General features: G+C 50.5%; 1 protein-coding gene across 3 annotated transcripts; it reads left to right on the top strand.

Annotated features, from left to right (window-relative positions):
• Positions 1-362: 362 nt before the first annotated feature.
• Positions 363-12068, top strand: LOC100116652 (SPARC-related modular calcium-binding protein 2). 3 transcript variants are annotated; one of them, XM_031920810.1, is made up of 9 exons: positions 3035-3344; positions 7344-7503; positions 7574-8002; positions 8084-8317; positions 9703-9783; positions 9915-10148; positions 10221-10393; positions 10480-10645; positions 10725-12068. In XM_031920810.1, the coding sequence occupies exons 1-9, from the start codon at positions 3270-3272 to the stop codon at positions 10811-10813; spliced, it is 1641 nt and encodes a 546-aa protein (XP_031776670.1). In that variant the 5' UTR covers positions 3035-3269; the 3' UTR covers positions 10814-12068. The 3 variants fall into 3 exon arrangements, with proteins under 3 accessions (XP_031776669.1, XP_008216799.1, XP_031776670.1); XM_031920809.2 differs by lacking the exon at positions 3035-3344 and adding an exon at positions 363-464 and having other exon boundaries at positions 9915-10393; XM_008218577.4 differs by having other exon boundaries at positions 3033-3344; positions 9915-10393.
• The last annotated feature ends 197 nt before the right edge of the window (positions 12069-12265 follow it).

Raw genomic sequence — 12265 nt, 5'->3', positions numbered from 1 at the left:
TACGGCCCGAGCGATTCGCATTCGTTTCGGAGCGTAATAGCGAGGCGATCCCTGCGGAGAGTGATTAATAGCGCAGTATATATATATATATATATATATACATTGGGATCCTCGACTCTGTTTTCGCGTTATGGGCGCGCGTGTTTATGAAGTGTAGGAAAGTGTCGAGCGAGCGATCGACACCTCTCGGGGATTATGGAAGCTCGGATTTTTCGGCTACGGCTACTTATACTGAATAGGTTCGAGCATTCGCATGACCTTTGATCCTCGATATGCATCGGAGATGAGAGGACGAAGTAACGACGAGTTCCGACGGGAGTTGTGGCGCAGAACGAGTCAGCGGCCTTGAGTTTGATTTTAAAAGGGCCAAGTGGAATATTTTGCAACGAGGAGAAATGGAAAAGAGCTCGAAAACTCGAAAAGGAGCGCAAGATTTTGAAAGAGCATCGTTATCCAAGAATAGGGTAACTTTTTACACACGCAGTATACATTCTTCCTCCTCTCCCTCTCGCTCGTGTATTCTCTTTTTTGCCCCCTGAAAGCGAGAAGGGCCGCACAAACCGGTAGGTGTCGGGCAGCCTCTCTCTCTCTCTCTCTCTCTCTCTCTCTCTCTCTCTCTCTCTCTCTCTCTGATTTCTCCACGCGCAGCGCAGCATCGACTCGCATCCCAGATTAGAAGCATATAGCACAGCGAGAGAGAAGAAAGACTCGACTCTTGGCGTCCCATTGTCTGGAAGGCGCGCAACACACGCACACTCGCTCTCTCTCTCTCTCCCTCTCGTATACGGAGAACTAACCAGGTCATTCCACCGCAAGAGCATCCTTGTGACCCTCGGCGAGTCGAGCCAGACTGCCTGGCCTCTACCTCTCCCTCTTTCTCGGCGGCGGCGATCTTTTTCCTCTTATTTCGCCCGTTCGTCTTGTCCCTTTTTCTTTGAGCCGCACACGAGAGCGCGGGCTCTTACGTTCTATGGCTGTCTTTTCTTCTCTCCTCCTATAGGCTATATCTGCTCTCATCGGAGCTGGGCCCGCGCGCCGCGCCGGGAGAATAGAGAGCCTATGTATGCGGAGAGAGATTTCAAGTGTGCGTGCGTTGCGCGCCTTATGGGAGGAGAACGAGTTTCTTGGGCGTGAGCGCGCGGACACGAGAAAAATGACGCGGGAGAGACCCCCGAGTTTTCGAGTCGACTGCTTTTTAATACGCTGCACTTGGCCGCGCGGAGAAAGAAAAAAAGGAAACCTCCCCCACGGAATCATCGCCAAAAAGAGCGCGTCTCGCTCTCGTACGCCTATACAAGGCCCTTGGAGAAACACCAGCGAGCGGCGCGGGTATCCCCGCAGCATCTCTCTCTCTCTCTCTCTCTCTCTCTCTCTCTCTCTCTCTCGCGCGCGCGCGCGCGCGCTGCACACACTCGCACAGGCGCTCTTACACAGACGTGGAAACGCTCGGACGAGACTGCTGGTCTCCAGCGGCACACCTGTTCTCCTCCGAGAGCGAGAGAGACCTACGTATACCGGCTCTCCTGCTCGCGCAGGTATGCGCGTGGAGAAGAAATCGCGCTGGGGGTGTAAGGAAAAACAAATTTGCTGCTATACGCGCGGACGCAGTAAAATTTCATTGCGTTGCAGCGCTGATAAGCTGCGATATTCTCGTTAAAGGTGGCATATAATATATAGGTGTGCGCGCGCGGACACGCCTCGCGAATAAGAAGCGTTTCACTTTATTATGCGGGATTTTATTTATAAATACCTATCCGCGCTGTAAAAATAACACATAGTAGGCTTTATCGCTCGATAGTCGTCCCGGTAAATTTGAATCGCGCGCCACTGCCAGCGCGTATGTATATAATATAACTTGAAGCCGAGCGCGCCAATATAAGCCTGATAAGTGTTATGCTAAATCGCCCTATCTGTTTTTATTGTGGAAACTTTCACTCAACGCGCGCTCAGCCGCCGGGAGATAACTAATTGTACGTATTAAAGTAATATAGTAGACAAACGAGTCGATCGAGTTATTCGAGCTGCTGCGTAAAACGTTGAACAGCTGCGCGAGCTTATTACTTTTCTACAACAAAGCGTCGCTGAATAAATCAACGTCTCTATCGCGGGCGCGTGTGCGTATAGCAGCCCGAAACTCGTTTTTCGTCCGCATCTCTCGATTATACATATAGTATATATACATATATATATATATATATATATATATAGGTACAGCCAAGAGGGATCCCTCGAGAGAGAGAGAGAGCATAAATCTCGGGGATCCGATTGAAATTTAACGACGCGCACAGGTGTTGGCGGTGCGAGAGCAAAAGTCGCCGCTGCTGTTGCTGCAGAAGGGAGAGATTGCGCGTAAATGCGGTTCCATATGTACAGCGCGCGCGATGCGTTTTCATAAAAAGTCAGGTGCACGCGTACTTACTCTACATTCGTCGTGACACGAGTATATACTCATGGCGAAATTTCATCTGTCGTTTCGGAATTGTACTGTCATTGCACGATCTCGCCGATCATCTCAACGAAAGCCAACGCGACACATAGAGCGCGTTTCCTTTTACGTCCGTAGCGTGAAATTTCGAATGAAAGGGCGCAATTGAAAGTGGTAATAGGATCTGCGCGTATATAGGTGTACGGCTGTGCAGAGAACGCTGCGCGTTATAAAAGCGCCGAAATTTCCGAGCGCGAAAAGAGATCGGCATCGACGAACCGGTCCCTCTCTGGCTGTCCTTTTATTTTTATTTTTCTCCCGGCCCGAAAAGGACGAGACAGCTTGGCATCATCGCCTCGTCCCTCCTTCTCTCCCGCTCATCCCCACTTTCGCGTCGATTTCGTCCGATTTTTCTCTCCGATATCCGGGACGTCTCGGGGAAATCTTTCAGCCGCACGCCAACGTGTGAAAATCCCGAGCGCGCTTGCACCGCTCGGATCAGCGCAGCAGCAGCAGCAGCAGCAGCAGCAGTACCACCGCGCAGCCACAACCTCGACTCTCCTTCGACACTATATAGGCAACGCTGCGGCCGAGAGAACAAGTGGCAAGTGGCAGTTCGCTTTCAGTCGCTCAGCAGCACTTGGCGCGACTGGACACACGCGCTCGCTTCTCTCTCCCTGTGACTTGCGCGTTTTCTCACACCGCTGCTGCATCGCGTGCGAGTAGAGCCTCGGGATATGGAAGAGTGAGAGACGGAGCCTCGTTGTTGTTGTTGTTGTTGTTGTTGTTTGTTTTTTTTTTTGTTTTCTCTCGAGAACCGACGGTGCGCGAGTTTTCGGACAGGATGGAGTTACTGCTGCTGCTCGTCCCGCTGTTGCTGGGGAACGTCGCTGCCGATCCGGCTGCCGACGCCGCGAGGGTACGTAAATAGTAGGGAAAATCGGCCAAAAGTAGGCGCGCGCCGAGGCTCCCAATACTTTCTATTCGCGCTGCAGAGCGCGGCGGCTCTGGAAATGCAGGCAGCGTTCGATTATTCGCTCGCTGCCTCGAGGCAAAAAAACGAGCGAGCCGCTCGTCGGCTTTTATGTATAATTTTCTATTTTAGTATATATGAACGCGCGGGCAGCCGATAAGATTTATCAATTTAGTTGCGATAATCGTGCGATGATTTGTGGCCTGTCAATTACTGGGTCATTCCGTCTATTATGTTCGCCGATTATTGTGTTATACGTTGATTCTCGGGAAATTGTTCGGGTTTTGCTGCTCTCGACTTTCAAAGACTCGCAACAAACCCCCATGCGCGATATCTCGTCGGCGGCGGCGGCGGCGGCGGTCAATTAGCGACTCATTGTTCGAATGTCCAGCAGACTCGTACGCGCCGCCGGAGAAATTAATTAGCGAATCCTTATCGGGTTTATGGTCTAATAACACGCTGTTCTCAGATTAGCTGTGAAATCAATAAACTCTGCGCGCGCGCTATCTCTCTCTCTCTCTCCCTCGGAGAATCCCGTCGAGTGTCAACACAGGCAGATCGTTATTTACGATGCTACATGCTAATTTTTCTCGCTCGTTGCTTTTATTTATTTATTTTTCTCGAAACTTGCGGCCAAAGGATAGAGGCCGAGGCTCGAGCTCGCACAAAGCGCAGCTTCCGACAACGATAACCCAAACGAGGGCTTCTATTCATATCCCGGTGATATTTATTTTTTCTCGCTCGCTCGCTCGCTCGCGCTCGCGCAGCTCTATCCTTTCACGCGCTTATCGCCGGCGCGCGATTAATCAGAGAGGCAGCCGCTCTCCGATTGTTTGTTAAATCCGGCATGTTGTAACTTTTCGAGACAAGTCTGAGTCGCGGCATATGTTTAATGTATAATTGTCTGTATATATATATATATACAGAGGCGCATCTCGAGGAGGATTACAGGGAAAAGGCTTGTAGCCTCGTTGGCGAATATTCCGGCCGTCCGTTATGTGGAGCAGATGTGGGCTGATATGCTCTTCCTCCTTTTTTCGCTGCGGCGCGGATCGGCTCGCCCGCTGAATTAGAGCGAAATCGAGTCGGGTATATACGTGATTCATTGTTTCCAGAGAGCTGAGAGCGAGGCTGACATCATTTTTGTAAGACTACACTACTAAGGGTCGAGGCATATTTATATTTATAGTCGGCTCTCGAGAATCGAGATGAGTCATTCACGCCGACGACCCCTCGGATTCCACGAGAGCTCGCGGGTATGCACCGATACACGCGCTCAATCGGAGATCGAGGCAAGCAAGCGCAATTGTCCGCGGCCGACGGAATGCGGCCCACATATCGGATTATGCGAATGCGCGAGAGTCAGCGCGGCGAATTGAGAGCGCTCAAAGACGACGATCTGCAGTCGAGCCCTATTGGACGAAATCACCGACGACCACGAGATTGTCACACATGGCGTACGCGCGCCTGCTGGAACATTCCAGGCTCCCTCGAGTCCGTTGAAAAACATCGCTGCGCTAGCCCCCGAAAACCGAGAGCCGTTTGAGTGTTCGATAAACTCGTGCGCATTGGGGTCGACGTCGTTGCCCCTCAAGGATATCCCATGGCTCTCTCTCTCTCTCTCTCTCTCTCTCTCTCTCTCTCTCTGCCTCGCTGCCGGTACGAGGTGGCTTGTATCGCGCGAGAGATATTGAGACATTGAGCGATTGTCAACAGTTCGAATCGAAAAGCAGCATCCCGGTCAACTACAAAGCCCACTGATTGGCCGGAACGGCTCTCGATACATGAATGTAGATAGCGCATAAATGAGCGAGCCCAATAAAGCTTGGCTCTACGTAGCTACCGTACGGTATAGCTCTAAAGATTGAGCGCGCCGGCTGCAAATATTTGATCCCTCGCGATTACGGCTATGGGTATGTACATAGTGCGGGAGGGAACAGCTTTCCGAGTAACAATTACACAGCAACAGTTATGCGCGGCACTGATAATCCGTCAGAATTCCAGTGGGGAAAAAAGTGGGCTCCTAAATACTCGAGCCGCGCTAAACGGAGCTTTTTTCAACCCGTAATTAATAGAGTCCGCCGCTATTACATATACATGTAAAACTTGTCGGGGCTCACGTATTCCCTCCGTGTACGAGAAACCTGTTTGGACAGGTCCTCTGCTCTCTCTCTCTCTCTCTCTCTCTGAGCGCGCGAGCGTTGTCGATATAGACATGCAGGATTCCGCGATCGGCCGACTGTGTTTCCGAGGCTACGGAGGAGCTTCGGTCCGTCGTCGAGCGAACCGTCCAGGTTTTCCGGCCACGAGCCGAGAACAACAGTAAACCTCAGCTCGATCGGCCTGGAGAGCGCGTTCTTGCGAAATCCGCGTTTCCACGTCTGTGCAATGCGCGAATTCTTCGCGGCTCCCTTTGAAATCGTCCCGTTCTTTCTCTCGGGCGATTGTTATTTACGTATATGATAAGGATAAGGAGATGCCCGAGAGCGCGCTTTACCCAATCGCCCGATGCATCGCAGACGCGGCACGGAAATAGCGCCAAGTGCTCCGGATAAGGAACGTACACGAGTGCGTCTGCCGCTGCTTTATTGATGTATCGCTCGCGCAACTTTTTCCAGCCCCCCCCCCCTCCCCTGCCCATAGCCTCGCGCCGCAGAAACAATAGTTTAATGTCGCGCGCGCGGGAATTGATAAACAGCGATTTCCGCGCAGCAGCGAAACAAAAGCTAATCAGTCCCACCCTCGCTTCCTCCGCTGTGCGAGAAGCCTCTCCCCCCGGCGTTCGCTGTGATCGAGACTGCTATACACGCACGCTCGCGCAGCCTGGCTATATAATAATGCCATAGGTGTTTTACGCTGGAAATTTATGCAAAGCGCGAGAGCTCGTACATCGGGCTTTTTATTGCTTTATTGCGCCTAAGATTAGCTTTATTAGACGCAGGCGCAGGCTGCGCAGAGTGCGATCATTGCAGGGCTCAAGAGCGGGACTCGAAAAAGAGTCTCCTCTGCGCCGATTTCAACAGCTTCTCCCCGTAAAAATCCGATCGCCCCGGGAGAGCCGTGCGATCTAGCGTGCGTCATCGCGAATCCGCACGGGCAAAAGCCTCCGTACGTCGCGTTAACTGGTTTCGTCATAATTCTGGCGCCGATATCTCGCGCTCGCAGGAATGCAGTCGACTGCTCTCTCTCTCTCTCTCTCTCTCTCCCTCGGAAATTTCGATTTGGAGCAGAGGCCGGGTCGATTTTTTGATGATTTTCAAATGAAGCAGCGTTCGATGCGGCGATGGAGAGATGAAAAATGCACTCTCGCGTTACACTTTTTCACGCTCGTCGATATTTTCTCTCTATCTACCGAGTCCCGATTATTCCTATACGAAACTCAAAACTCTCTGCGAAGCGCCTGTACGGCACATCCGAGTAGAGAGCAGCGACACGTCGCAACTCGGGCAATTGATACGCGCGCGGCCTTGGCAGGCAATGCTCGCTCGCGAGGGGCCGAGCTCTGTACAATATTATGTTATACAACTTTATGTGCGTGTGGAGAGCACGTGCGCGGGATGAAAAACCACAGGCGCCGCGGGGCTCTCGCGCGGGAAATCGTCGCGACGTTGCATCGGGCCGCGTGTCGCTTGGAAACAGCTGCGGTCGCGATACTCGCTCTCGAGCGAGTATAACGGAATCAAAGTCGCGCCGGCGCCAAGATTCCGCGATTCGAGGCTTTCCGCGTGCGCCGAGAAGCTTCTTAATTTCCTCTCGATAGTAGAAAAGTAGAAAGCGATTCGCTCGCGCTGCTTGAAATAGACGGCCTGTTGCTTTAACACAATGACTTTGCGCTCGGGCCGGGCCGAGTCAACAAATTTCGCGCGCGACGGAAATAGACGCGCGAGCCTTTTTTCGCTCGGTTCCCTTTCCTTCCATTGAACCTGCTTATTTTCGATTGCGCAGGAAGACTGCCGGTGGAAGCTGAACGCCTGCACGACGGACGCCTCGGCGAACGTCCCGGTCTGCGGCAGCGACGGGCTCACCTACCCGAACCAGTGCAGGGTCATATCGAAGCAGTGCCTCGGCGAGTCTATCCTGGTTAAGCACACCGGACCATGCTCAGGTATTTTGCGCTTCTATTCTATAACTAAAATGACCACGGAGATGAGCTCACAAGAAATGAATATGCGCAGAAACGCCGCCCTGTCTGTCGGCGCGGGTGACGGCCCGGCCAGGCGCCCGCATAGTCTGCCGTCCCGACGGCACCTACGCCCCGGTGCAGTGCCACCCGCAGACGAGTTACTGCTGGTGCGTCACGCCCCAGGGCCGACCCATCCCGAACTCGACGGTGCGCGAGGGTCGACCCCGGTGCGCCCGAGCTGGCGCAGCAGCCGCAGCGGCCGTCGCGGGCAACGGCAGCGGCGCCGGCACCGGCCCCGGCGAGACCACGAGGAGCAGGGCTAACGGACAGCGCAGCAGGAGCTCGCAGAACTGGAAGCAGAGGAGGCAGTACAGCAACCGGCACAGGAACACCTGCGACAGGGTCGACAAGGCCCGCTTCAATGGCAACCTCATCGAGAATTTCAAGATCGAGTACAGGAGAATCAACGGCTCGGCCGAAGGTGCGTTCGAATTCAATTCACAATTGCACTTGTAACTGCAGGCGCGCATTTGTATATGAGCACGTTCGACGATTTGCGCAGAGAACGCAGCCGAGAAAAACGCGGAGCGCGTGCTCTCCTGGAAGTTCGGCAGTCTCGACAAGGACGGCGACGGCTACCTAGACCGGGACGAGTACAAGGAGCTCCGCAGACTGGCCAAGAAGGCGGTCCGCCCGAAAAAGTGCGCCCGGACCTTCGCTCGCACCTGCGACCTCAACCAAGACCTCAGGCTTTCGCGAGCGGAATGGGGCGCTTGTCTCGCCAACGATTTCACTCGTAAGTTTCACCTCGGTTTCTCTTCTTTTCTCTGGGCCGGTATGCTACGGTCTTCTACGAATATTGAACTCGACGCAAGGGATACAATTATCACCGTTTCTTCAGACAGTCAGGCGGCACTTGGTAGTCTTAATAACAAATTACCTGACCACTTTTCGGCATTCCACCCTCGAAATTCCTGTTCAGGGGGCAAAAATACATAGAAAAAACCTTGGTGATCTACTAGCAATTCAAGTCACTTATGGCTCAGAGGACGACCTCCAGACTGGTAGGGAATGCAAAGTGGTTGTAAATCAGCCGACCGCTCAGAACAACAAGGTCAGGCTGCTTTGGGTCCCAGGGCACACCGGGATCGCAGGGATAACGAAATAGCAGATAGACTCGCAGCTTTGGGAGTTAAACGTAAGGCGCCTGTTGGCGGGCGAAATCCGGGACTGGGTTGAGAGGGAGCATGCTAAAGAATGGCAAGGGACTCAAGGATGCAGACAAGCATCGCAGGAGGCAGCAGAAATAACTCCCGACTCCTGATAAAGACAGTGACCGGGCACATCCGCTTAAGGTATCACAGTCTAAAGAGGGGGAAGAAGGCTACAGGTGTATGCAGGTGGTGCGAGGGGGCGGAAGAAACGCTAACCCATGTGCTGACCGTTTGCCAAAAATTTGCGCAGCTCAGACATCACTGCTTGGGGAAGCTCTTCCCGACGCGCGAGAAGATTAGGGCACTCGAGGCGGACGCCATACTGACCGTCTGGAGAAGGACAGGCTTACCTGCGTATTAGGGGATGTCACGACGAAGGGTGGTACAATGGGTTTACAGCCTAAGTGCCAGGGATCTCGGAGGGGGGACCCTTCATAGTAATAATAATAATAATAATTCACCTCGGTTTATACGCTTGGCAATTTGCATTGGAAAAACGCGTTTGTTTATGCGCGCGTGGCCGGATCTTCGCGGTTGACCAAGTCAAAGCTTGCGACTGATTGCGCAGGGAATAACGAACGCACGCCGAGAGTTGTCGAAATTCTGTCTTTACAAGGATTACCGCAGCTAATCTGCCAAGTAGTAGGAGCGAAAATGTTCCAATCGAACCGTAATGCAGCCGATTCCCCTTGCAACTCGTTATAGTCAAGCATGCATCAAAGCTCATTTTCATCTCGCTCGAGAGACGATAAGAAGCTTATTACACGCGGTGTCTATATGCTCTCGCGCAAAGACCTCTGTTCGCGAAATGAGCTTTTTCAAGCTGCGCGTACTCGTGCAGCCTTGGGAAATTCTTTGTACTTCCATCAGCAGGTTTTCGCATTTTCCCTTTTTCCTTATGGCGCGAGACACCGACTTCGGTTATTTTCAATGGAGATCGAATTAACCGAGAAATTGGCTTTTGCAGTTCTGCAGGGCAATCCGTCACCGGTTCACGCTCGGCCGACGTTCAACGACGATCCGCCGGACGCTAACGATGACACTGACGGTGAGTTTCCTTCTTTGCTGCGCTGACCGCTCTCGCAGCGTTTAAGCAAATTTCTCGAAGGCGAAGCAGCGCCATCACGAGGTTCCTTTATAATATAATTAATAGAGGCGATGATATTTCTGCTGCAACAGCCAACGACTGCATATCGGACAGACGCTCGGTGATGGAAGATCAGCGTCAGAATTCCGACCGGAAATTCTACATTCCGGAGTGCACGCCGGACGGCAGGTACCACAAAGTGCAGTGCTACTCGGGCTACTGCTGGTGCGTCTACCAGGACACGGGCAAGCCGATACCGGGAACCTCCTCCAAGGACCTGACGCCGAACTGCAATCCCGTACCCGTGCCCGACAGACCCATGAAAGGTGAATTCGACATTTATCCGCGCGATCAATTCATCGAATTTGACGATAAATCTTGCTTGCCCGCACGGCCAGGTTGTCCGGAGCCGAAGAAGCAGCAGTTCTTGCGCGACTTGATGGACCTGATGCAGAAGAAGATGAAAGCCTCCAGCACGGACTCGGACGAGGCGACGGACAAGTGGCAGGCTTCGAAGGAGGAGCGCGTCGCGACCTGGCACTTTGTCATGCTTGACAAAAACAAAAACAAGGTGCCCACTGCAGCTTTGCCTGCTCGCAATGAAGCGACGAAAGAGATGACAGATTGATCGGTATAACGAATACTGTGCTTTTCCAGTTTTTGGAGCGAAAGGAATGGAAGAGCTTCCGAACGATGGTGGCCAACAACCCGCAGCTGCGCAGGTGCGGCAAGAAACTGCCGAGGTACTGTGATATCAACAACGATCGTGAGATCAGCATGACGGAATGGCTCAGCTGTCTCAATGCCCAGCGGCCGGCTACTGGTACATGCCAATCGAATAACTTTTATCAACATTCTATTTCGCGCAACTTGTAATAGCATCCAATTTTATGTCCAATCAGCTGACAGCTCGATGGAAAAGGCCTCGACGTTGAAGCCCAAAAGAATGGGTCCCAACCCACTCGATCAGTTCCTTAACGACGACGATTGAAAGCCCGCGCGACTAGCGCCGGATACCTACCACGAAGAAGGCGAATCAACTACGTGCGACGCGCTTCAAACATGTGATAAGGCGGCCGAAAGCAGCGGCGACGAGTCGCGCGGCCGGCCGCTATGTGTGACTTCCATCTCTATATGTAATAACGATCTCGCGAAATACTGGACTTTTATGATAATACGTTTTTACCAGTTCAACCGACCTTTCTCACTCTCAATTTTAACGCATCCCCGTCTCTTGTTGTTTTAGAATTTATTATTATTATTATTATTAATATGACTATTGTTTATTAGCGTGCTAGATTTTTAATATGCATCATTGTAGAATGACGGATTGACGGCCGACATACGCAAAGCGATTCACCCCGACTTTCATTAATATTAGTATTACGCAACAAACGAATACACCTTTATCGTCGTATTATGCGTGAATCGTTGTGCCGTCTTGCAAGTATTTATCTGTACCACGATCCACTTCGATGATAGGTCAGCAATGTGTATGTAATTAAATATATGTATGCTTTAGCCGTATGTGGTGCACACGAGTATTATACGACGATGTACACACGATAGTATGTATGTACATATTTATATGTCTAATTTAGCTTCTAAACACACTCAATGGAAATACTATATTATTACTGTGCGGTGCTACGTGAAGAGATCACTCATACTCAAGCTAACTGATGAGAAAAATGTATCAAACTATAGTAGTTCCTTAAAATACGTTACGACTCGTTGAGCCTTGCTAAAAAAAAGTCTGTAGAGAACTTGCACACTCTGCAGAACTCTGCAAAGACCGTCGCTCCACAGATCTCTCCAGACTTTCTTGCTCTTTTTTTTGCTCCACGAATCTCTACAGATTTTTTTTTCGTAAGTGATTCGTACTCTTTTTGCAGTTTATTTAATATAAACATTATAGATTTCATAAACTATAGGCTACATCTCACTCAAATAAAAGATGATCAAAATATATGAATCACAGAAGTGTCCTTATATTGTATTACATAATTACTATGAAGAACATTTTTTAAATTAATTTCCATAAAGCTATCAAGATAAACAAATCTATTTGTATAGAGTAATCACTACCAACGTCTATTCTAAAGTATATTTTTCAATTAAAAAGACATTTACACATAGTAAACCTATAATCTAGAAAAATATAGTTTTTTTTTTAATAAATGATTATATTTTATGGTTAATGTATATTTTTATTAAATACGTAAGTTGTAAATAAAATGAATTAGTCAAAACGGATGGTCAGTTACTTTCTTTTTTAACAACATTCTAATAGCATTCCAACTATAGATAAGTAATCATTTAAAATCTCTATAGATTATGAGATTTTCAAGGTAATATGAATTTTTAATATAAGGTTGATCGTGGGCACAAATAGATATACACTTGGTTTTGGTTGTGAAAGTAATGAAAAACTTCAATTCTT

Source organism: Nasonia vitripennis, chromosome 1 (genome assembly GCF_009193385.2).
Source record: "Nasonia vitripennis strain AsymCx chromosome 1, Nvit_psr_1.1, whole genome shotgun sequence".
Classification (NCBI taxonomy): domain Eukaryota; kingdom Metazoa; phylum Arthropoda; class Insecta; order Hymenoptera; family Pteromalidae; genus Nasonia; species Nasonia vitripennis.
Note: the sequence above shows the minus strand (reverse complement) of the source record. Positions and strands in the feature narration are given on the sequence as shown.

Bases quoted from the DNA above. Each gene is read 5' to 3' on its own strand.
- LOC100116652 (XM_008218577.4), top strand. From the start codon at position 3,270: ATGGAGTTACTGCTGCTGCTCGTCCCGCTGTTGCTGGGGAACGTCGCT. The intron at 9,784-9,914 runs GTGAGTTTCCTT...CTGCTGCAACAG, and splicing joins CGCTAACGATGACACTGACG to CCAACGACTGCATATCGGAC. The intron at 10,394-10,479 runs GTGCCCACTGCA...GTGCTTTTCCAG, and splicing joins TTGACAAAAACAAAAACAAG to TTTTTGGAGCGAAAGGAATG.